This window comes from Anguilla rostrata, chromosome 16 (genome assembly GCF_018555375.3).
Source record: "Anguilla rostrata isolate EN2019 chromosome 16, ASM1855537v3, whole genome shotgun sequence".
NCBI classification, from domain to species: domain Eukaryota; kingdom Metazoa; phylum Chordata; class Actinopteri; order Anguilliformes; family Anguillidae; genus Anguilla; species Anguilla rostrata.
This window is the reverse complement of record NC_057948.1, coordinates 30,139,878-30,166,295: the sequence shown is the minus strand read 5'-3', so window position 1 is coordinate 30,166,295 and position 26,418 is coordinate 30,139,878. Positions and strand designations below refer to the sequence as shown.

Sequence of the window (26,418 nt, the reverse complement as noted above, 5' to 3'; positions counted from 1 at the left end):
ATAAAACACACTTAAAAACTGTAACATAGCGTGAATAGTTATAGCGTAGTGGTGCATGGGGGGGGGGGGAGAAATGCTTTTGAGACAGTTTTTGACACTGGGGAAGAATCGTTTTGCTCGGGTTCCAGTCAGTTAACTCCATCCCCAAACGGTGATTAAGTTCCCAACACATCAGTTTCCACGGCGATGGCCACCGTTCGGGTCCCTGAGGCTGCCTGGGAACCTGAGTAATCAGCCATCATGGCCACATTAGTGAACTACAGGAGTGGGGAACCCCACGAGCCATTAGCTTAAGTTGTGCTTGAGAGGCCTACGTAAGTGTTTGAACTGGACCACTGTGAATTTACATCAGGTAATAGTTTCTTTCTGCTGGCTACTGAGCACATCCAGCTAATTGACTTGAGTATTGACCGCGACAGATTTGAGCAATTTCAACGGGTTCACACGAGGCATCTGTGGGCTTCCTCTGCCTTCTGACGGAAGTGATCGAGTTTTTGAAAAAGCTTGATTGAGATTGCTCAGTATATCTTCTCCCCCGTTTCTGGTGAATATTTATAAGCGAGGTTCCCTGCATATGCATATTTGATTAACATGAAACAAATAGACGAAATGAGCGCAATTCATAATTCTTTGCTGTGTGCCCTTGCAGTATAATTGACTAAAACCTTGGAATGGGGAGGAGGAATAGAAAAGTTGGTAAATGTGGTCCAGCAGCGCTGATCATGCCCCCTGCGGAATGGCTGAATGGCAGTCGGCGCCGTGCACATTAATGGACTGCGGAAAGTCCATTAAGAGAAGCGGTGGCACCGCCAGGCCCCGGACCCCGCAGCCCCTGGCCTTCGCGACGGCCGCGTAATCAGAAGGATCTGCGCGGACGTCACGTCGCGCTGTTCCAGAGACAAAATATGTTTCGTGAATTAAAAAAAAAAAAATCGGGTGGAAATGAGGAAATGGTTCATTTCAGAGGTCTGCTTTTATTAATGTGAGTAATAGCATTCTGCAGCGGGTTGTGTTTGTGTGCTGCCAGACCCACGGTGGATAGTGCATGAGCAATGTGAAGATGAGAGCTGACCTTTTAAACTTGTGGCTATTTTCATACCTGTGCACGATTACTTGTCACGATGATCAAGATAACATATCATCACCGGATTCCATTTTGCTTAATTGTGCCTTAACATTGTGCGCTCCACTGTAAATAATTTCACGAGAGAGCAATTTGTTATAAGATAAAACTGGTCTCATATCTCTTTGTAATTGTAACCCAGATTCCTTTGAATAATTAAACCATTTATTATGAAGTGCGCTAAGGTACTGTAATTCCATCACACGCAATCAGGTTCATGGGTGATGACTGTAGGTCATATCTTTCACTTGTCGTGCTCTCTGATAGGTGCATTGTAGGGTATCTTCTGATGCAGTTTCTCTCTGCCTGATGTTTATGACACAACAGCTGATCCGTTTTCTCTTCTAATGCATATGCCTTCATATCGACAATGTTGAACTTATTCTTCATGTGAAGTGCTTCCCTCCGTGGAGCTATCCATCTCTGGTGAATTCTGCAAGGCTAATTGACCTCCACAGCCTGCTGTATTTGCACTATGGTGAAGATTTCCCATGTAGAGCATCAGTCACCCACGCTAATCTGCTGTGGCAGGCAGTCCCACAATGCAACACCTTTGGGATTTTAGTCCCGTTCACAGAGGAGCCATTTTCCCTCTTTATTTGACACTTCCTCCTTGTTGCAATGTTATGACTTAAATTTCACATAAACATTTTATCAACATTTATGCTTAAAATGGGATTTTCCTGAGCACAGTATACCAGTTTATCTCTGAATTGGGTGGACTGTATGTGGCGCAGTATTGAAATGACAAATAAAACCAATTGAATCTATTTGAAGTGAGGATATGAATCAGTTTGAAACTGCCGTTCTAACAAAATGAATGCTGCCTTATTGTAATATAACCCAAAATAATATCGTGGCAGCGTAATATTATTGTGAAATGTTTTGGAAATAATGTCACGGCGCTGTGCTGCGCTGAATGGAAAGACAGGAGGGAGACGGCACAGATTTAAGTGTTTTGTGTTTCTAATATTCTGGCATATCATGACGCATTGTGAAATTCCATTAATGGCCGCTCTGCACTGTCAGAGTGTCTGAAGTGAGAAGGACATCGCTCGAGGCTAAAGTTACTCTGTGGTGACATTGCTTCACCCTGTTAGGACACCAACTGTACATTCTCATAAAGTGTGTGTGTGTGTGTGTGCTGTGTGCGTGGTTGTGCATGCGCGCATGTGTGTGTGTGGTGCTGTGTGTGCGTGCGTGCGTGTGCGTGTGTACAATGCACTAAAGTATTATATAGGAGCAGACTTTACAAACAATTCACAACCAGTCCAGTGTGATGCATTGTATTGTGAGTTACTCCAGTGATGAGTAGAACGGAATGCCAAGTTGTAAGAAAAGAACAAATATTCCATCCCTCTCCTGAATTCCCTGTTGTCACTTCTGAGCTGAGGCGCATCGTGATCAATAAGAGCTCTTAGTTATAATCATAGAGCCTCTGAATGCGACCTCTTTGAAGGGCTGTCATCGCAGGTCTCTGCGTCTCTGTCCCTCTCTCCCCTGCTGGTGTGCATGGGGGATGGGGAGGGGAAGAAGCTGTGGAGTGTCTCTTCCTTCATGTCAGCTCTTGTGAGAATGATTATTAATGAGCCACTGATAAGCGTTTGAAAGCCTGTCGTCATCTGTGTCTTTTTTTTTTTTTGTCATTCATTCCAGAGCACACGGATCAGCGCCTTGCCACCGAAAGGACCCGCGCCTCCCTGGCTGGTAGGATTGTTTGTACACACTCATCATCCTCACTGTCATGCGGATAAATTCTGTTTCCATATGTGCAGAGATTGTTCTGCTTGTTCAGGAGAGATAGCTCTGGGTTTGAGTTTGTGCTGAGTGGGAATGCAGTGCCGCTTGTATCGGGAGAAATACAGGGCAGAATCACACCTGATTGTGATGTGACTGAAGGGAGGAAGCGGAGCTGTCAGTGCACAGCCTGATACCAGGATGATTCATTCAGATCCCCTCAGTGAGCCTGTACTTAAAGCTCCGTATGAAGCGCAACACAATGCCCCAACACCCAGACGCACGCACACACACACTCACACACACGCACGCACGCATGCACGCACACACTCACACACACACAGACACATGCACCCGGACGCACACACACTCACACACACATGCACGCACGTACACACTCACGCACACACTCGCACGCACGTACACACTCACGCACACACACACAGACACATGCACCCAACGCACCCACACTCACGCACACACACACAGACACATGCACCCGGACGCACACGCACACACACTCACACACACGCACGCACGTACACACTCACGCACACGCACACACACTCACACACACACACACACACTCACTCACGCACACACACACTCACGCACACACACACTCACGCACCTGGACGCACACGCACACACACTCACACACACGCACGCACACGCACACACACACGCACACACACACACAAACAAAAGTGCTTGTGATTCCATCTATTTTTGAGGATGTGGGAGCTGTCCAAACTGTCATATTAGCAAAGTGGAGAGATCAAACATCTGTTTGTACAATGGATTGTAACGGTTTCATTTTATTAATACCCATATCAGCATCAGCAAAAGTTCGCCCTGTTCGCCCTGTCTCTGTGTAGGTTACTGTGGATTAGAAAATATTAGACAGTCCACTATTTCATTACTAAATTTTTTTTTTTGTAAAAAATAAATCCAAAGCTTCACATACTTTTTTCCAGCTTGAACTGTGAATGTTTAGTCAATGTGCTCAATAAAGACAAGACAAGTGCAATAGATTGCGTGTTATTAGTTTAAGCAGAATGTGTTCGTCTATTATTGTGACTCACATGACGATCAGACCACATTTAATGAGAAACTAAACTAATTCAGGTAATTCCAACGGGTGCACAAACTTTTTCTTGCAACTGTATATACACAGTATGTGCGTGTGTGTGTGTGTGTGTATGCGTTTGCATATACATGTAAACTGAATGTAAGTTTTCTGTATAATTGCTTTTAGCTGGACACAAAGTATTTGTCTCCTTTGTTGCTGGCTTATGAGGACAGGATCAGTGAGAAAGACTCTCTGTTACAGGATTGTGAGGTGAGTTTGAAAAAAAGTATTTTTTGGCCCACTCAGTTTTTTTTATTTGTCGCGTCTGAAAAGATGAAACCTGATCAGTATTTGACGATGTCTGGGACAACGCTGCTGTAAACGAAAGCCAGTGCGTGCTACAGTGCGCGGTGTGTGTAATTTAGGACTTGTCCTGGGCCTTGGCCTCCCTTTTTGAGGCCTCACATTAAAATTACATCCAGGGATTTTGTGTTTTTTATATTGAAATCCATGAAAAAATGAACTGTTTCTGAAATTTCCTGAAGCCTTGATAGGAAGGAGGAATCTCAAACTCAAAGGACACAGGTCTTAATGTCCTAGTGACGCACGTGCTCCACATCTGCTTGGAAGCACTGTGGTCTCCTTGTTTCTTTGAGTTTCATTCTTGCACTTTCTTGATGGGAGCAGGTTTACAATCCAATATCTAGGAACGGGGAAAGCTGCATTTTCTTGTATGGTCTTCTGTTTTGTGTGTTTGTGTGTATCGTATATGTGTGTGTTTTGTGTGTGTGTGTGTGTGTGTGCGTGTGTGTATGGTGTGTGTGTGTGTGTTGTTTAGGAGGACCTGAAGAGGTTCCGCGAACGTGTTGAGCAGGTGGTGCAGGAGAACGAGAAGCTCCATGAACAATTGAGGAAGACGAGGGGTGTCAGTCAGAAGGAGTGGTGAGTTTGTCAGCTCGATCTGTGTGTGTGTGTGTGTGTGTGTCTATGTATGTATGTATGCAAGTTTGTGTGTGTGTGTGTGCATGCGTGTGGGTGTGTATCTGTGTATGCGCGTGTGTGTGTGTATGTGTGTATGCAAGTTTGTGTGTGTGTGCGTGCTTGTGGGTGTGTATCTGTGTATGCGCGTGTGTGTGTGTGTGTGTGTGTATCTGTGTATGCGCGTGTGTATGCGCGTGCGTGTGTGTGTGCATGTGTCTGTGTGTGTATGTGTGTTTGTGTGTGTATGCGTGTGTCTGTGTGTGTATGTGTGTGTGTGTGTGTGTGCATGTGTCTGTGGAGGTGTATTCACTGCGTCAGTCAGACCCATCCATGTAGTAGGCTGGCAATTTCAACACGATCAATGGTGACAGCAGCTCATCTGTAGTTAACATGAGTAGCTAAAGAGTTAAAGAGTAGCTCCTTTGCTCTTCTGTATGCATGTGTCCACCGCAGCCACACGCTGAATACAGTTTTGTCTGTGTTTTAGAATCGACTGTGCTCTCGTAGTTCGCAGTATAGCCTCTTGCCAATGTATAACGTATCGTCGCTGTAAGTTTGTACCGAATGCTTAACTCAGTACGTCATAAACAGCGCCTCACGGGTGGGCTGAGCAGCCATTTCTGTCACAGAACAACTGTTCGCTCTTCTCCGTGTGACAAGACTCTTAGAGACCGCGCTGCACACTTGAGTTTGCATTTTGTTCAGGCTGTTGGCCGCTGTCTCATTCATAACTCATGAGTAAAGATTCGTGGGTATTAATTATACACTGTGTTTCTATTTTTAATGTTGTAACATGTGCTGCGGAAAGGCTTGTATTTTCCCTTCACGCTCTCCGGATTTCTTCTGCATGTCCCTGAGAGCTGCACTCTGCAACATTCGTGAACAGGGCAATTACGACAGTTATGCTTAGCAAACATTTGTTTATCTTATCCTCTCCAAGGTCGTCTCGAATGCTGGAGGTATGCCCTTTCCACTCAAGTTTTTAGCAGCTTGTGAATAAGAGCGGACTGAAAGTGAATCTAATTATGGCCTGTGGGGGGGTTGGCATCATATTAATACTTTTGGACCAAGTTTGTATGTAGAAGAAGAACTGGTCCAGAAGCATTAATATGATACTAAGCCCACTGTGTATTGTACAGGCTGTTTGTTTGCCTTAATTTACCAAATAGTAGATGCTTTGACAGCATGACTAAAAGCCATGAGGTGGACTGGAAAATGAGCTGTGACCAAAGACGATTGACACCAACAATAAAAATAGAAATGGCAGTTGTTTGCTGACAAATGAGAGCTTTGGAACGCAGGTGAAGAAGTAAAATCTTTCCTGATTTGTGCCCTGAACTACAGGGATGAGTTTAAGAGAAACCTGTAGCTGAAATGCTAAATACGTTAGCCCAAACTTTTGACAAATGAACAAAGATGACTCGCGGTCAATTGGATGTCAAATTAATCCAAAGGACACCACGTTGTTTATTTATTTAAACCTTGTTTAGCAGCGTGTGTGAGTGTGAGAGGGAGAGTGTGTGTTTGTATGCGTGTGTGTGTGTTTGTTAGTGTGAGAGGGAGAGTGTGTATGTGAGTGTGTGTGTGTGAGTGAGAGGGAGAGAGTGTGTGTGTATGTGTGTGTGTTTGTTAGTGTGAGAGGGAGAGTGTGTATGTGAGTGTGTGTGTGAGTGTGAGAGGGAGAGTGTGTGTTTGTATGTGTGTGTGTGTTTGTTAGTGTGAGAGGGAGAGTGTGTATGTGATTGTATGTGTGAGTGTGAGAGGGAGAGTGTGTGTTTGTATGTGTGTGTGTGTTTGTTAGTGTGAGAGGGAGAGTGTGTATGTGAGTGTGTATGTGAGAGGGAGTGGGAGAGAGTGTATGTGTGTGTGTGAGTTTGTGTGAGTGAGAGGGAGAAAGAGTGTGTGTGAGTGTGTGAGTGTGTGTGTGTGAGGAGGAGGATGCATCTCATTATGTTCTCTGCCGGTGTTTCAGGCGCCAGCTGCAGGACCAGGCCAAGCTGGTGCTGAAGGAGAACCAGGTCCTGATGGAGCAGCTGGAAGTGCAGCAGGCCAAGTCCAAGGACAGCCACAGTCGGCATCTGCAGGAAGGTGGGACCAGCTATGCTCAGCTCTTTTGTCTGTAACTAAGGCAGTGTCACAATTATGTGTGGAACATATTTTTTGAATTTTTAAAGTGAACTTACCATTGCATGATTGCCTTCCTGACACATGTGCACTTAGTATTTTTCCCGAAGTATCAATCAACTGTTTAGGTCCCTGTGTAATTGAGATTGTGACTCACCGTCTGACAGTGTTACTAAGTGTCCTCGTGTCCCTTCAGTGTCCAAAGTTACCAAGGAGCTGATGCTGCTGGAGGCGGAGAAGGAGGGCCTGCAGGAGGAGCTGCAGGAGGCGCGTGGAGAGCTGCAGCAGGCCCGCTCCTCCCTGGAGGGAGCAGTCAGCTGGGAGGAGCACTGCGCCATCACCAACAAACTGAAACGGTACTTTTTTAAAAAACAAGAAGTAACCGGGGGCAACCGTGGGGCGGGGGGGGGGGGGCGGCAGAGAGCAGTTCTGGACTGGGGGGTGGGGGTGGGCGGATATGTCTGTGATCACAGCCTGGGTAAATCAGCACAAGGACAATAGCATCAGAAAAAAGCTAGTCGTGAAAAAGCTAATTGCAAAATTTTAATATCTTTCAAAACAATAAAAAGCATTTAAAAGCTGAATTTTGTGGCCCAGGCATGGCTGTGGCCCTGAACGACCACATAGATGGACTATGCCAGCAGCTGGCTTTAGCTGGCTCCAGAGTTCTCTCTGCTGTTTCTTACAGAGGCCATTAGTCTGCTGTCCTCCACCTTTCTGGCACGTTACCCCCCCCCCCCCCCGCCCCCCTCCAATCACATAATGCCTCTGCATCAAAAAAACTGCCAAACACACAATTTCCTCACCTTGCAATGGCAGTGAGTCAAGCTGTGTTTGAGTGCAGTGGCTGCTGGGACGGAAACAACCTGAAAGGATTAGCTTGAACGGTCACATGGCGCAGGCTAAGTGAGCCGAGATATTTTTAGTGCTTTTATAAACTCGGTGTCGTGTAAACGGCTTGCTATTTTCCCCTTGAGTGTGCATTGGATTCAAGAATGCATCTTTTCTTCCTGTTTTTTTTTTTTTTTTTTGCTGTTCCAGTCAAGCCTTAAATTCCCTCTCCTTAGAATCTTGTTGCTGCCGGCACTCCCCCTTCTGCTGGAACACATCGCTATTTGGGTAATACGCAGAGGTGTGAACAAATTCTTCAGAATAACGGTGCCTTTCATCTTTGGGAATGTGCTATGCGGCCCGTGTTCGCAGTGTAAAGGGCCCGTTTGGTCAGATGAGAAACAGCACTGCCCCATACCTCTGGCACTGCTCAGACAGGTGGGAATCAGGCCAGGGCCTGTCACTGAAGAGCATTAACAGAAGTGACTGCGGTCGGGAAAAAATGGCAGTTGATTGACACAAGCTGATTGGTCAAGATTTTAGACATTGTTACTGGGGAAAAAGGTGATTTTTTTTTTCATTTAGACTTCGGATCAACACTATCTGAATAGTGTTTTATTTTTAATTGTCTTGGCCCACTCGACGTCTCTTGAAATAGAAAATGGAGGAAATGTAGCCAAACGTTAAGCTGTTTTGCCTCCTCTTGTACAGTATTGGCAGTTGCATTTCAAAAATTTTGTCATCCATTTATATTCAGATTTTTGTTTATACAGACTTGGAGACAGTTTTGAATCACAAATGCTAATTTACTGAGGGCATATATAACCATACAAATCCCTTTGCCTTTTGGGTGTGCAGATGGGCCATTCGTATATGCAAGCATCTTAGCCTCAGTGTGCAGCATTTGAAATAACAGAGGAAAGTGCAAAGTGAATGCTTTAAAACCCACACATTGTAGAAAAAGGTGTAAATGTACCTAAAAAGGTTAGAAATGTTAGCTTTGACTTACTTATGCAACATTTAACAATTTAATAGTGTACTTTCTGTAGTAGGATAAGGTAAATTACAGCGTGGTGGTTTCCCTGGGAACAAAATGTAATAATTTCACCTTCCGGCAAGAAAAATCAAATAATACCAAGACATGAGCTGTTTGTTTTGGAACAACTAACTATTATAATTTTAACAAAGGTTTTAACTGTGACAGTTAACAGGGGGCGACATAGCTCAGGAGGTAAGACCGATTGTCTGGCAGTCGGAGGGTTGCCGGTTCAAACCCCGCCCTGGGCATGTCGAAGTGTCCTTGAGCAAGACACCTAACCCCTAACTGCTCTGGCGAATGAGAGGCATCAATTGTAAAGTGCTTTGGATAAAAGCGCTATATAAATGCAGTCCATTTACCATTTACCATTAATGCTTTGGTGTATTCCTTGAGTCTACCATGCAATTTTCTCCAGAACTGTGGCCCAAACCACTGACGACACATGCTCAAGACAATAATAAAACAAATCTCTAAAAATGAGAATCACAGCAAGGGCAATATGGGAGTAATGGTGTGATGAAAGCCTTAACCCAGACTAGTGTCAAACTGCCTATGACAACATAGACATATCCTACTGTCAGAAAATTTAAATTTTCTAATTTAGTTGTAATATTGTAATTTCAGTTAGGACTGCTTCAGTTTCCTTCAATTTATTTCACAATTTGGAAAGTTGTACAGTTCTCTTCACTAAAAGCGCAACCTATAATATTTATCCAGCCAAATTATTTTTTTGCTAAATTAAAAGCACCATGCCATTGATCAGAAAATGTAAATGTTAATGGCATTACCAATTTTAAGAAAAATCCTTTCATTTTTACTTTCATTGGTTGTAATCAAAGTGGCTGGTTTTTAAGGATTTTCATTCTGAAAGATCTTCCAAGCTGTAGTCTCAGTATTGTCGGTGCCAGATGGAGTGAATTATTCTGAGTGTGTGTTTTATTCATCTGAGGGAAATTGACTGGAACTGAAATTATATGATATGCTTTAACGAGGTACATAATTAAAAAGACATTAAAAGGACCAGCTTATTAAACTTCAGGCATTCAGTGTCAGGGTTCTTATCCCTCAAGCAGCCCTATCAGATAAGCAGATAAGTTCTGAAAAGTTAAAATGTGTGTGTGTGTGTGCGTGTGCGTGCCTGTGTGAGTGTGTGAGTGTGTGTGTGTGTGTGTTGCACGTTGGCCAGTGAGGGCCAAAACGGCGTAGTCTGGCCATTGTCATTGTCTGCGAGAGACACACAATCCGAGAAAATGCCTCTCGACGTGATTGACACGTACCCTGTTAATCATTATTGGGATGTTGATTGCCTTTGTGTGTGCTGGTAATGGGCCTGTGGCTATATCAGGCTGTATATACAGCTGGGCTCCAGCTCCTGTCAGAAGTTATTCAACACGAACGTCTGGCCCCGTCATAAATAAAAGAGGCTTTCCTTCCCACTCATTTAATGGGCCTTTTGTTTGTTTGCCCAAGGTGGTCCATCAGGCCGTGGAGCCTTCCTGCTTCGGCTTCCAAGTGATTAATTGCAACAATTTAAAGGTGTACACAGTATTGCCATAAGCCGTCAGCCCAGACTTGTTTTCCACTCACCGAAAGACTGAAAATTCTTTTGCCATCATCCGAATTATATATTCGCTTGCGTGGGCTGCGTTCGCAGCGGTGTGACACTGTCCCCTTGACTTTGCAGGCTGCTTGAGCAAGAGGAGGAGAGGAGGAAGAGTGAAGTGGAGGACCTGATGAGCCGAGTATCATCCCTTCAGACGGAGAAGAAAAGTCTGTTGCTGGAGAAGACCAAGCTCGCGGCAGACACGAAGAGCATGGAGGAGGAGCTGGAAATGTCGCGCCATGCTAACAGGTACCTCACCTGGCTTGCAGTACTGGAGTCTTATCACTGCCCTTATTTTGTCACGGGCGAAATATTCATCTTGAGCAATGTTACTCTTATTATTATTATGTAAAATTATTTGGGTTCTGAGCATGAGCAACTCATACCTCAGATAATTTTTCAGTTTCACGTCCACAGCTATTGCTTATTTACAGTATATATTAAAAAAAAAAATGAATTATTCCCCGACTTGGGCTGTTGCTAACTGCAGGTCTTAGCACCCGGTGACACTGAGGTGTGTTTGTGAGCCATGCACTGATAAAGAAGAGATACGGCCCTGAGACCTGTGCCCATATATCCACCCTCAAGAATGCAGTAAAGGCACTTGACCTTCAGAGACAATGGCGCTAGGCTGTTAGCTCCCAAAAGATGACAAACTGTTTTAGTAGTGAGGAGTGAACGTTTTGGCTCTTGCGCGTTCTGCTCGCCCCCCCCTCAGAAAAGCTCAGAGGAAGGTCGGCCTGCTGAAGCAACAGATGGAGGACTCGCTGGACAAGGAGCTGCTGGCCCACCAGTACCTGAGCGGCGTGGTGGCCCTGGCAGAGAAGACCACGCAGGAGCGGGACCAGCTGATACACATGGTAACGCCCGTCCGCGCGCGCGCGCCTGAACTTCCGCGCGGCGCCGCGGGGCATCGCGCTCTGCCTGATTAAGCAGAGTGAGTCTAATCACCGCGGGTAACCTACGGACGTCACCGCGCTGCGGGGGGCGGGGGGGGGCAGGTGGGGGGGGGCAGGGGGGCAGGAGCAGGTGGGGGGCAGGGCCAGTCAGGCAGTGACTCACTGCGCTCTAGAGCCCGCGCTCCCGTTTAGGCCGAAATGGAGATTACAGTGCGCCGCTTCCCGAGGCAGCCTTTTTTCTTTTTTTTTTTGCACGGTGTGTACCCATGCGGGTCCTCTTTGTCTAACCGTGCCTGAACATTCCTGGAATTGCAGGGCAGTGAGGCTCCTCCTGACCCTGCTCCGCTCTGGAACGGCTGCGGGTGAACGGCGGGTGGCTTTTGTTCCGGCCGGGCACCGAGCGGCCTGACTCAGTCAGTCACCGTGGTGACGTTGACCTGCCATTTTGAGTCATTTTAAAGAGAAAAGGGGAGTGCCTGTTGGGACTGGCGGAGGGTGTCTCCGCTCTGTTCCTTTTCCATAATCTCAAGAAGTGAGTCATTAACTCCTCAGTTCTTTCAGTGTTTTTGTATACGACTTTCTTTATTTATTAGCTGGTTATTCATTACTGGTCTGCTTCAGAGGTAAGGGTCTCAGTTATCTGCATGCAGAAGGTGGTTGTATGGGCGATGAAGGAGGTGTATGATGTGATGAACCTTGTAGCGTGTCTCTCTAAGTCCATATCTCTCTCTCTCTTCGTTTCCCACTGAACCAAAAACACTGATTTTTACTTGCTGGCGTCCCTGCAAATAATTGGCGTGCCTCGTCTGAAAGTGTTCCCACCGTGAGAAAACCGGTGGGCCAATCAGCTGTGACAGTGTCCTCTGGGTGTGTTTTATTAGGTCATTGTGCCACCCAGCCACATCAAATGGGGGCTAATTAGAATTGATTGCACATGGTCGTGCTGAGGCAGGGGCAGCGGCAGATGTGCGTGGGGGGGGTACTGACCCGTGAATGGAGCAGACTTCTGCTCAAACGTTCTTGATGTTGAGTATGAGTAATATTTCCACTGTCTTTTCCCATAAATAATTTTTTTTTTTAAAGACTGTTGGCCTTTAAACTGATTCCACAGCAGTGGGCATGCAGTTTCCGAGAAACAGTCTGAAGAAGTATCAGGCTGTAAATTTACTGTTAGATTTACTTCCCTGGCTCTGTTGTCTGTTGTTGATGTCTCTCGTGTGTCCTGCTGGGTGTGTGGCATAAGAGCTGGATTTCCACTGACCTCTAAAGTCAGATGTATTTTTACATGCAGTGAGCCAGAGCCATTTCCACAGCAAAGCCCACGGTACATTAGTCAACCACTGACTTAGTACGATAATGCATCAAATCAAAGCATGCGTTCATTAATCGTACGTGCAAAAGAGAACATTTGCTGTGCGTCAGATCTTCGTATTTTGTTGCGGTTTCTTCTAGACCACTATTGTTGGAACGCGAGCATATGGATTTTTTCCCCTCTTCATAAGCTTTGTAAGCTAATGCAACCAAAACATTGGTCAGTGTTGGCACTATCAATAGCATTCAGCTCTAAAGTAAATAAGTATCGCAATAGTCTCATGCATGCTAAATTTGCTAATACATGAAAATGATATCTGCAACTCGGCCTGTCTAATACTGTTTGTATCATGTGGTGTCAGACTCAATTCCTGGAGAGGCCCATATATTCAGTTTTTTTTTGTTTCTAGTCTCCTCCATGAGTTTGCCACAATATTTACACAATTAAATATTTCATTTATTTATACTGATAAAACACATTGGTGCATATTTCTGAATCAGAAGCATTTTCGAGATATTTTACTGACCCAATTTGGGGAATTTAATAATGCAGGGGGAGCTCCAGCCTACTTGTCGACCCGTTTTTAATGACTTCTCATTTGACCAAATACTTGGGCCTGTTAGACCTGGGAGACCAGTTTGTTTGAACAAAATGTTATTTTTATAGCGCCAGTAGCGCCATTTTGCGGAGATGTTTTCACAAAGACGCTTTACGGTGGGAACTGAGGGGAACATGGGAAGCCAGCAGGCAAGCAGCCCTCAGAGCTGAGCTGACACCCTGTAGAGTCTCGACACACTGCACAGCTAAGGGCTCCAGGCTGAATAATCGGTTTTTTAAAGTTCTGTGTGAATATTATTTCATAATTCGGCGAAAGATAAGTGTCGCAGGCTCGTTTAACACCAGCTTAGAAAGACATCAGTGAGGAAGTTTGGCGTTTCATTTAAAAAAATTTTTTTTTCAGCAATCAGAGTGGAAACTAGATCGCTGCACACTTCCAGGTCCTCCAGGCCGCAGTGTCTGCAGGTATTTTTCTCCTGCCGTGCTCCGCACCTCCTGATTTCTCTAATTATTTTACCTCCTTGCTCCTGAAAGCACGCTCATTAGTGAAATTGCACGGTCGGAGGCAGTGCCTGCTGACACTGCGGCCCACAGGACCTGGAGTCAAGCGGCCCTGAACTAGATTTTAAAATTCAGACAGCTTCTTACTCCACCCGACATTACGTGAAGCAGTTTAACAGGTACGGAATAAACGGAAATGTTGAAGTAGAGCATAAAAGGTGCATTGCAGGTGAATGATGTGGGACAGCTGCCTTGATTTAAAAAAAGAAGGTAGGGTCCTTTTATGGTGCCTTAAAAAAAAGCCAATTTCACTGAAACCTGGAGAGCCATTCATTCAGTCTGATTGAAAGTAAGTAGTAGGCATGTCTACTGCATGGAATGGAATGAATACTTGAAGAAAGAGATCAGAACTCCATTTATCATGTTTCCTAGCTTGTGCTACCGTTCGCAGGTGTCTTAAGGTTTTCAGTCCAAATGGCTGCAAGTCTGTCGCTTTGTTCCTTTGTATTTCTATGTCTCCTGCTTCCTCCTGTGCCAGTTCCCCAACATTGTGCTTAATGGCCCCGTTCCACGCACATTCAACGTGCTTATTTTGCATAGTTCCTACATTTGCATTGATTAGTTTTCAAGGCCTTCAGCGATATGTCTGCCAAAAACATTTCTGTATGTATCAGTGCACATTAAGTGCTCATTCATCAGTCAGACTGGCAGTCAATGCGGGTTTGGAGTTTGGAACGTGTAGATGTGGCTTTTGCTGTGGATTGGTTCAAAGGCCCAACCGAGCCACAAACAAGACCACCACTTTTTTACTATTACAGTGAACTTTTCCAAAGAAACAGGTTTTAGCAGCTTTCGCTCACTTTAGAGTTTTTCTGACATGAAAACCTTGAGGTTGCTGGAAACTGCAGCTAGTATTGCAGTGTGTAGTTAGGAATCCGGGAGGTTGGGTGGTGTGGATGGAGGTGCGGTTTCATTTTCACACATCAGATGCTCCTGATTAAGAAACCACACAGACATGTAGCTCCAGGCCAGGTGAGAGCTGTAGCTGCAACATTTCATGCAAGCGATCCCCCCCCCCCCCCCCGCTTTCTCCCCCCTTCATATATCAGTCAAATTTCCCCCCCAGGCACAAGCGTAGTCATGTTTTTGTGGGGAAATTCTGCCGCTCGTAGCTCTGTATAAATTGCATCTTGACAGCAGCCTCGCGGTATCGCAGGTGAAAGGACTGCTGGGAGATTTTCACGTTAGATGCCCTTCTTCATGCAACTCCTCTTCAGCAAGGGTAGCTGATTTTTTTGGCGACAAAACATGTGCATTGTGACCTCAAGCTTCAGGATCTGATGTAATCATCTAAACACTTAGCTTTTATCTTCAGTTTTTTTTTTTTAACTTAAATATTCTTTTTTTCTTATAGCTCATGTAGTTCAGTGGAGTTTTTTTTTTGATACAGTCGAAATACGTTTCATAATGTATTACTATATTATTATATTTAATATATTTTGTTTTGATGTGTCCACTAGGAGAAATCAAAAACTATAATTTTGCCAGGAACCCTTTTTAAAGAATTTTGTTTGTGTCTGTTTTATTGTCCTTCCACCGTAATGTTATTCCAGCTAAACAGATCAGTATAAACCACAACCAAGTTCAGATTAGAGATTGATGTACTAATTGGCTGTGACTAACCTGACTTTCACACCAATAAATCAGCGGAGCTGGAGATTTTGTATGTGATTGTTTATCACAATCAGTTGTAATCAGTTTTACCTACAGGATCCAAGTTAAACTATGCGGCTGTTCCCTGCACTTGGAATGGTACTTCTCTCTAGGGTTTTCCACACACTTGTTCCTGGTTATGGTTATACACTTTGTTGTACGTCGCTCTGGACAAGAGCGTCTGACAAATGCCTGCAATGTAATGCAATGTAATTCTGCTCAATCTCAGTTGTTGGAGCTACAGGAGGAACCTGTACACAGCTAAACATTGAACGCTGAGGAGCACTAATTCATATATTATTCACCTTGATGGACAACAACAAAAAAAAAAGTGTGATGTTCACATGTAAAGCGATGGGCATGATTTAAAAACAGCGGATTCCCAAAGGTGGCTTTCAGCTTGAACATGCTCACCGAGGTACTATATGACGAGCTTCCACTGAGTCATCTTTCTCACATTTTCGCCGGTGATTACGCGTCTCAGAGCGGCAATGTTGGGGTCACCCTGTGAGTGTGTCCCCGACCACGCGGGCAGGAAGTGCTTCCGGAACGACGTAACCGCTGCCGACACCGTGGAGCACCCCCGGGTGCCAGGCTCTCTGTCACCCACAGCGCCAAGCTGTGTGCCACTTTAGAAACCTTCACTGCTAGTGGGAGGACTGGTAGGACTGGCAGCAGTGGAGACCTCCTTACCTGTGCAATGCTAACTAACGAAGTCTACAGAAATGAGAATGTGTGGACCAGATCGTCTGCCATGCTTTGCTTTTATAGATTTTGAACATGCGTATTGCTGTCAGCGTTAATGTAAGTCTAATTGCATTCTCTTAGATTTTTGGATTCGTTTTTTTCCCCGCTCTGAACTAGAGTCAACACATTTGTGATGCTAATCAACTATAATTATTCTAGTGTAGGGAATTAATTGCACCAAATGCGGGGCATTGGACACACTGAATGTATAAAGTGCTGCATAATTAAATGTTAGCCCATTTTCAAGTGTCTCCTTTATATTTGTGGATTCTCTGTAGCAAATAATATTCAAGTGAGTACTTCTCGGAGGTACTGAATATGTAGTGTTCCCACGTTCTCTGTGTGCATAATATACACTGTGTCTCGCGTAAGGTTTTGTGATTTTATCGTTTGTTTTAGGGAAAAGGAGACTGCAGCTCTACTAATGCCCTCTCTTTGTGTTCTTCCTCCCGACACCTCACCCTCGCTCGCGGATTCGTAACCCTGCCTCTGCCCCTCTGTCCCACAGGCCTCCACCCTGGAGCAGGACAAGCAGGGGGTGCTCGCCCAGATCATCCAGGGCACTCTGCGCCTGGGGAAGCTGCAGGAGAAGGTGAAGGTAAGACGAGGCCACCGGGGAGCGTTTGCTTCGGCCTGACCCAAAGTGACCTTATAGAGTGCCACAGAGACATCTCGTATCTCGTTTGATTTGGTCTGGCAGAGGGAGCGTTACAATGGGGGCAGTGCTGACACGTGGGGGAAACAACTGTCTGACAACTCAGGCTAATTAAATGAAGCCTGTCTCTGGCGCGTGATGTCGAGGCATTTCTATCAGAGGTCATTTTCTTTGTTCCTTAATGTTTAGAAAAGTTTCTTCCAAGAAGCCTTGAGGTTACCTTTTTTTTATTTGATTTTAACTATTGGCTGGCCGAGATTGTTTGGCTGGGGGAAAAAAAAAAGTGGGAGTACCTGAATTATGTGACTGCGTAGGTTTCAATTTCAAGGTGACATCTTGTGGATGTGTGGCAATTGATAAATTGCCTGTTTGTGGGAATCAACAGAAACTGTTGCTTCTCTAGGGGCAGCCCCAAGAGTGCCATCCTCTGATTGAATTGTGCAATATGGCGGGTGATATACGAGCCTTCGATGGAATTGAAGCTACATTTTGTCTTGTTAATGGGGATCTGTTAAAAAAAAAAAATCCTTTGAGTATTGGATCTGTGCCATTGCTGAACAGCAGCTTGCTACATTCATCTTCCGGTTGGATGAGACGTGAGATTTGGACAGACAGCCCTTTCCGTACTTTCAGCATTCCGTCCAGACATTCTTTTCGCCGGGTCAACATTGAGATTCATTTTTAAAAATCTTTCTCGGCGCCTGCTGGTCACTGACTCTCGCTGTTGAACTTGTTGATTTTGCCGCTCAGTTACGCTGTGTTATATTATCTTCAGCATATTACAGTGATATTATTTGTATTGCTGATGTGGTGTTTAGAGCTGGAGCAAAAGTGACAGGCATTGATATATTAAGCCCTCTCAGATGGATGCTGCCACTGTGGATTCCTCTAGGTACCAGGTCCTGAGAGCACCTTAAATTATCTTCCAATTTATAACAGTATATTTCTGAAAAACAATGCAGGCTGTTTCTAGTAGCAGTGTTACATTTCCACGATTTGTCCGTGGCCACTGTCATAAAACAATAATATTACGCGGATGTCTCTAATGGAATTTCCATTATATTTGTGGGACGAATCAAGATGTGAAAAGCTTTAAGTATTAGAATTTCACGAGGACTGAAGCGTAGCACCTCACACCCACTCCTGCGTGCCTTCGCCTAGCGCCGTCCTCATTTCCGATTCTGTTCTGTTTATTTATTTAAGCTATTTTCGTGCTATTCAGTGTTAATGCCGCAAGTACTGCAGGAGAAAAATTCCGATATACAAGTTTTCTGTATCTAGTGTTTTGAGCTGCGACAAAATATTCTATGCGTACTTATTATTTGATTCTCTTCTTTTATTGGTTTTGGGTGGAAAGGGGAGCTAATTACCCCAAATTCCAGTTTGCTGTATTGACATATTTCCTGATTACAGGAAAAAAACTTGAATCTTTGGCTTTTGTGACTTGTACTTGGGTTTGGTGTAGTAGCACTGTAGTTCCATCCATCCAACCATACATTTTCAGTAATGACCTTGTAGCGCATTGAATGGAGCCCAACACGCACACACACACACCCAATTAACATGTTACTTAAATTGGTCAATTCATGCCAGTGCACCCAAGGGCACTCTGCATTTTACAGATTGGAGAGACCCCAGAAGGTCTTCATGTTGTGATGAAAATCTGCTCCCCGTTGCCCAGCCCTGCATGATAAGCGAGCGATCAGTACTTTGATTAGCATCAGCCGTTTAAAGTACACCTAATTAAATGCAAGGTCACAAGAGGAAGCCTACAAAGGGAGGAGTCACCTTCAGTGCCAGTGGGAAGTGCAGGGGAATTCTGCACAAACTGTCCACGTAGTCTTCCGACGATCAGCTTTCTGTTAATCTCAAATTATTTTCAGGCACAGGATTTCTTCATAGATTAAGGGGGGAAGGACTGAGCCATGGGTACCCTTTGTATAGACGAATGTTAGGATAACTTGAGGCCTAATTTAAACAAACCTGTTTGTGCGATGTGTTTGTTATTGTATTGAACGTACTGGATTATATTCATCAGTGAAAACTAGCATCATGGGATGTGATTTATTTTAGTGCACTTTGCAAAAATATTCACTGCGTGGATTTTAATATCTAAGACTGGCAACAGTGGAGGATTGCTCAGTGTCTGCAGCTTCCCCATAGTATAGTGAATCGCATTAAAATGGAAAGTTCTAGTATTACCTACCCAGGGGTGCTTCCCGTGCTGCTATGAAAATAACTGCCATCTCCACTATCCTTTTATAAATCCCCTACTGTGGAAGGTAGGTAATGATCTTAACATTTCAGTCATTGAAAAGGTTAGCTCTAGCTCTTGAATATTAATTTGGTTGTTGCCACAGTGAATACATTTTAGAGACATTTCAATAGAAAATAATGGAAAGTAATGCAATAAAACCCACAAATGTCATTTAGGATTCCTTCTCATATGTTTAGTCAGATCAAAATAAAGTAATACTAGCATCTTAATTTGTTATGCATTATATAAGAATATAATCAAATATTTTTTAGACACAAGACTGAACAGTATGTCTTTGAAAATTTCTTGTATAGAATGCACACTAGCTGTTCTTTTGCCTTCAGAGAGCACACAGTTGGTCGGCCGGTGCAGTGTCCTCTTGTGACTGTGCCAGTTCGCTGTGTTGAATGGATGCCTCACCTTGGCCCTCCCTCAGCTGAGACAGTTTAGCCATTTCCGTGGATGATGGTGATGCTTCAAACGTCTCTCGGTAACTGGAACAGATCCCCCCCCGTTTCTCTTTTAATGATGTTAGAAAATAATTGTTTGAAAATAACCGTGATGACAATCTGCCATCCATCAACTTGAATGAATTTTTGAATTATGTGGACTTGCCCATTACGCTTTGAATAAAATGGAGTGTTTTAAGTTGCCTCCCCCCCCCACCTTTGCTCAGACGAGGCCCCTCTCTTTGGAAATAAATACTGCTATTAAATTTTTTTTGAAAGACACCCACAGCAGCTCACAATCACCCGCTGTTTTGTGGCAGGCTTCTGCAGGTTTATCACTTCCTTCAGGCCCAAGGATCTGGGTTTCCTGGCTAAGGGGATGAGCTGAGTGGATAAATAAAATGGCCGACTGGCTTCCCTGGGCCTGAGCGCGCTTCACGCTCGCTTCTGTCGATCGTCCTTTACTCTCCTCGTCTTTTAGTGCGCGCAGATTCGCACCCGTCTTCACACTGTGTGCAGCACTTTCCCTTTGTGCTAAGCGTCTGTTTTCACACCGCATTCAGGAATGAGCAGTGATCAGCTATATGAATGGTCTTAAGGATGCCGGATTCTGGGGAATGTTTCATGCAGGGAAAATAGCATGTGTTACCGCAGAGTTTAGCTGCATATAGCTTCTTTCTCTGATCTGACAAATCCAAGGATGAAGTATTAGTTTTCTGCAGAAGATAATGTCTGAATGCATGCTTGCTCTCATTTTGACAGTGTTGTTCAGTTCAGGCTCGCTGTGTATAGAATAAATTCAGGAGCCTGGTCAGACCTGTATAACAAATAAGAGAGCGCTGTTCTCTCCACGTTCCATTCATTACACAAAATCTTAGAATCATAACCACTTGATGCAGTCTGACCCAGGTGACAATGTAAAGACGCCACTATGTCTTTGTGTTTTTCCATCTAAAAAAATAAATAACAGGCTGTGCTGTGAATATGTGAGATCCCAGCAGTCACACAAGGACAAAAAAAACCCCCATAAACCTGTCAATAGCTCTGCCACTGTGTATTATCTCTGAACGCAAAGGCTCGCTTATGAAAGAGAGTCACTCAGATGATATTCTGTGAATTATTGTCGCAGCCTATTACCCTGAGCCCGGATAAGAATGCAAAGAGGGAGATGATGATTTGATGCACTTATCCAGCGGTAAGGTGGAGGAGTCGAGCAGAAGGTGTGCCTCCTCTATAAAATGATTTCTGATGTTTTAAGTAAACTGGAGCATGTGAAATGCCATGGCCCAATTTTCCAGACATTGCCTTTTTATTTTACCAATATCCATTTTAGCCATCATAGTGTTTGAAGGGTGAAATTAAGGTGTGATAGCGAGCATGTTTGATTTGTAATGGCTCCCAAATAAACACCCTTTGTTATTTATGCACGATAATGATTTCATTACAATAATTTGTATTAACAGCATGCATCCTATCAAATAAATTGCTGTGTATTTATTTTAAATGTCACTTTTATGTCAATAAGAAATGGATGTTAAAATCCTAGCACCGTTCAGCAGAAGGTACCGGCAGTACATTATCCACGATCCAAGTGGGTCCGAAGCAAATGTGTCTTATTTTCACTGCCCTGCCCGGCTCTTTTTGTTTTAGTGTGAGTTTTAGTGTGATTGCTTTCTCTTCCGCTGAACTGCACCAGTCTGGCTCGGGGTGACCTTTACCTCGGCTGTCGGCTGCACTCTGAATACACGGCACCCGGAAAACGTCTCCAGACCGTCTTAAAGGCTAGAAGAGCATGATCGCATTTTAATATTTGGGCAGAGTGCCTCTTAACTGCGTCGCAAATAAAAAAAAATCAAGCGCATTCGACGGTTCTGGTGGTGCAGACCTAGCACATTTCAGCCCTTCCTTGTGCACGTGATTACAAGGAAGGCTTAACCCCCCCCCCCCCCCCCCCACCCCCTTAATTCCTTTCCTTTGAGGTGCGCATCAGAGGAAATCTTCCCACCCCTCCTCTTCCTCCTTCCTTCCTTCCTTCCCTGGATGGCGAAATCAAAAGGCACCATGTCCCCCCCGATCAGTGAGTCACCGCGCCTCAGCTTCTCTGAGCGGAGTTAGCGGGAGGGAGGTCAGATGGAGCCCTGTGTGATCACCGCGCGGCTGATGCGATCAGCGCGCGCGGAGAACATCTCAGAGTCTCTCTCTCGCAGGGGGCCCTGGAATCGCGTGACTCATTAACACCGTGAGCGGTCCTCGCGGTCTCCAGAAGCGAACGCCATGACAACGGATGACCGTTTGACCAGATGAATATTTATTTGGCTGTCGCTGACGCCTTTGCCAAGGTTTCGAGCGTTTAAAAGCAGTATTCTTTCCTTTTTCTGTCTGTGTTTTGTGTCCTTTTATTCCAAGGCTGACTGAGAACTTCTATTGGAGTGCCGTTGAGTCTTTTCAGAATATTTTAACGCTTACGGGGCAGTGTGTTGGATGGTTTTATAGGAGATTGGCATTTTGTATAAAACATACTTGTGATGGTGCAGAATAGGGTTAGTTAGACCTGCATGTACTGCACTGTGCCAAAGCATTGACTTTTAAAGTTCTATTTGTAAAGTTCCAGTGATTTCTTTTGTGAAGCCTTTTCTGAAGTATTTTATGACCGTTGACAATTTAAAGGTGTCATAAACACGGCGATAAAGATGTCGTTTAGAACTAAAGATTGGAAGCATTTTGTTGTCAATGGAATTTATTTGCATGTGAGAGTGTTTTATGGAGCATATTAATACAAAAAAATAATAATAATACTAATGGCGAGGTGAAACTGTACCGGGTAAGCTACACTTGTACACAAAAATTATGCCAACATTGTTACTTGTTTAAAAAAAAACATTTTCCAAATATATACATTTAGTCTCTGATATCGACTCCACCATGATAGTGTGTTTGGTGTTTCGATTGGATTTTTTCATTCAGATTTTAAATAGCCAGCTAAAACCTCAAAATTGGCCCTAATATTTAACCTAGCCAACCAATGCCAGCTGTCTTGGCATTGAGAATGCAATCGACCCCACCATGGGGGGGATGAACTACTGCATGCAGAGGAGGTTTATCATGCTATCGTTCAGCAGAATTCTTCTTTATTTGCACTGGTTAACGGTGCAGGTTGCCAGAGGTAGTTTTCTTCATGAACAGGGCCCGCCCTAACCTTTCGCTGGCCCTTTACGAAGGTTTATTTGGGGCCTCTCTGAAACGAGGCTATCTGGAACTGTGATTGTGGGAAAGCAACGTAGCGAGATTTGGTTTTGTTAAATGGAAAATATTTCACCTGAAGCTCGAGGTTGCAGCTGGTGGGATGAAACGATTATTTATCTACAAATATGTCGCTGGAGGCGGAAGTAAACCTCCATGTTTCCTTCTTTGATATCCAAGCTGGATTTCCTCCTATAACATATTCATGTTTGGTCTCTTTATGAAGATCATAAGGCAATCTTCTGATAAAAATATAAGTGCTAAGCCCAGCATCCAAAACATAAGGCCATGCTTCACACCTCACCCAATCAGTACAGTCGTGTCCTCCCCCCTTTCTCTCACCCATCCCCCCCTCCTTTGCAGAAAAACTTAAAAAGGCAGAGTTTGGCTAGTTAGTCAGGAAGAAGAAAGTAGCTCTTGGGCGCTTAACATCAGCCAGTAGCATCTGCCGTGGTAGACATTCTGGGGTGGAAATCTGCATCTGGGCCTGGAGTTGTGCGGTGTTTGGTGCATGCAGGTTCGGACGCTTTATCGTGCAGCTCACCTGGCATCCTCACAGGTGAACCCGGTTTCCAGGCTTTTAATATGAACCATTTGCCCTTCTGATGCCCCTTTAGCCCTCCTGCATCCTGAGAACTGCCAGCCTTTCCACGGAAAGCTTCATTTATCATTCAGCTCCGGGAGGAGGTGGTTTAGTTGAACACAAATTAATATTAAATCACAAACGACTTCTCCTGAATAGTTGAATAATATGCTGCACAGCTAGAAATCCTCTTTTTTTTCCACATGAGTACATTATTAATACATGTGTTTGGGGAAATGGGGGATTGATCTTTCTTTCTCTTGGCCATTTTGATGTGATTAGGGTTTATTTTAGGGGTGAAATGCTACTAATGGGCCGACTGCCGTAGATCTGCTCGCAGAAGATTCGTTGGTGTGTAACTGTGGCAACGTCCTGCCCAGCTCTGCCACGCCCAACTTTTGGGACCCCTTTTCACTTCCTCTGGCCCCCTGCAGCCAATTGGAGATGGCGAATACTGTACCTTTAGTGTAAATAAGGGACAAAAAACAGGGCTTTCAGAGAGAGAGCACTGCATGGCAGAACAAAATGGTTTGCTTTGGCGGGAGCCTTTGGGTAATCCCTTTTCCTGTAAGACAATATGTTGACTCGGTCATATCTGTTGTAAAAGATTTAATTAACTGCTCGTTTCCGCGTAACAATGGGCTTTTATTATAATGAGTCCATTTTCAAATGAAACCCATTTAAATCTACAACCTAGCATTGCCTTTTAAATTACCACAATCAGCCTAATGGAACAGAATGCAGATTTAATCCCCAATATATTTCTGTATTGAAAATGCAATATTGTTGGACGATTTCTACAATTCCAAATGTACTTTTTTATTAGTCTGGAGTATGTGTAAGATTATTATAATGACAGCAGTGCTTGCCTCAAGCCAGCGATCTGACCATTCGCAGTTGTTGCATTGGTTGTTAAAATGACTGAATCTTTCCACCTGAAGCCATTTTGTGCCTTTGAGGATGTTGGCTCAGTCCTGCATGCCAGTATTTGTCCGAGAGCGCGGAGGCGGGTAGCTCTAATTCAAGCTTGGTGGGAAGCGGCTATGGATCCATACGGTTGCAGCGTTGTGGCTTTTACCTCACGAACAGGGCTTTGACTGGCAGCCACGTATGCTGCTCAGTGTGGCTCTCCCAAGGGGCCTCTGCTGTGTGACTCCTCCGAATGGCAGCTGTGGCCTTGCCTGGTACACGGAAATGTGCTCAATGTTACATGAGCCCGAATGGATGGGGAATTTAACTTCTCTGAGGAGGGTTTGCAGCGAGCTTACGTAGCGGTGCCGCTGTTGCCCTGTGCAACGCCGCCTGACTCCATTCCGGGGGGGGGGGGCGAGGGTGCTTTTAATACATAATGTTCACCTCACGTGGCGAAGGGCGTGCATGAGGCACAAGGACGCCGTGATGCGTCAATGAATGAATGAATGAATGAATGAATGAATGATTGTGAGGCGGCCTATGAATCCTGAATCCTAGAGGCGATATTGGAACTCCAGAATTGGCCATTAAGCGCTTGCCTGAATGAATGCTAAAATGATTAAAATGTATTGATTAAACGCTGGCTCGGATTTCCGTGTGGAAGCACGTCAATGAAAGTGGCTGGGTTGTTGTTTCGGCGGCTAATGCCTTGCGTATCCGTTTGAACGCTTTAACATTTTTCACAAATTTAAGAGGTGTAGAAGATGAATGTAAATTCCATTAGAGAGTTAGTCTCTATCCATTAGAGAGTTAAGTGAGTGGCAGATTTATTAAACATTTGCCAACGTTAGGGCGTAAAATTGTTAGTAGGAATAAAATCACATCTACACTTGTTGGCTTGTTTACTAAGTCTGTATAATTGTATCTGGCCACCATATTCATGGATTTGTTCATACATGAATATTGCCTTTGTGGTGCTCTTTGAGTGCATTAACCCCTTATGTAGCACTCTAAGACTGCCAATGACATACCCTAAATAAAATGGTTAAAAATGACTGTGGTTTGCTGGATCCTTTCCATGATAAGCATACCGACATGACCATGATTTGTATCGTTTGTGTATTTCTGACACATAGGAGGTGAGGACCCCACAAGCTTTTGCCACCCCACATGATACAAAATAACTATGAAATAGTTTATAGAGCGAGAGAACTGTGCAGGACATCCCCCCTATGTAATCTCTTAATAGTTTTAATGGGAATGTCGTAAAATACACGAGTAGATTGAGCGAATAGAGTAGAGCATCGCCAGTGTTTATAGATGTTTGCAAATCTCCTTGACAGTTGCTACGATGTATTAAATCAACATAGCTCAGGAGGTAAGAGTGGTTGTCTGGCAGTCGGAGGGTTGCCGGTTCGATCCCCTGCCCTGGGCGTGTCGAAGTGTCCCTGAGCAAGACACCTAACCCCTAATTGCTCCCAACGAGCTGATTGGTACCTTGCATGGCAGCCTTTCACTGTTGGTGTGCGAGTGTGTGTGTGAATGGGTGAATGAGAGGCATCAATTGTAAAGCGCTTTGGATAAAGCACTATATAAATGCAGTCCATTTACCATTCACCATTTAAATGTAAGATGAATATGAAATATTCATGGGTTTCATTAATGGGGGTCTGCACGAGACATTGCTTACAACAGACAATTCCAAGTGCGCTGCTTCGGGGGCTGTGGGGTAATGAGAGGCGGTGTTTGGCGTTGATTAATGCAGCGGACGAAAACTCAAAGGACGCTTGTCCCCTGTTTGTCTGACCTCTCCCGAATCGATAGTGGCGGGTCCGGCAATAAGTGCTGATGTTTGTGCTCGGGCATTCCAAAGTGAGAGGTGCTTTCATCACCTTCACTGTTTTGAAAGAAAGTTGAGCGATCTTTGTTTCATCGGTTGTAGCTGACTGTACTGGTTATCGTACAGCGGACACGTGTCACTTCTACATGTGTCCATTGTGCTGGAAATTCTCCACTTAATGCATATTTGTCCTTGCGATTTACTGCACATCATTCCTGAGCCTTTTTTAATGTGCTTCTAAG

General features: G+C 44.4%; 1 protein-coding gene across 3 annotated transcripts in view; it reads left to right on the top strand.

Annotated features, from left to right (window-relative positions):
- Positions 1-26,418, top strand: part of cep89 (centrosomal protein 89) — an 86,707-nt gene that overhangs the window by 13,755 nt on the left and 46,534 nt on the right. For all 3 annotated transcript variants that reach the window (XM_064312252.1, XM_064312251.1, XM_064312253.1), the window contains 8 exons: positions 2,780-2,830; positions 4,119-4,202; positions 4,771-4,874; positions 6,886-7,001; positions 7,234-7,393; positions 10,592-10,759; positions 11,229-11,370; positions 16,749-16,838. In XM_064312252.1, coding sequence (XP_064168322.1) covers positions 2,780-2,830; positions 4,119-4,202; positions 4,771-4,874; positions 6,886-7,001; positions 7,234-7,393; positions 10,592-10,759; positions 11,229-11,370; positions 16,749-16,838 — 915 coding nt within the window. The remainder of the gene's footprint in view (positions 1-2,779; positions 2,831-4,118; positions 4,203-4,770; positions 4,875-6,885; positions 7,002-7,233; positions 7,394-10,591; positions 10,760-11,228; positions 11,371-16,748; positions 16,839-26,418) is intronic.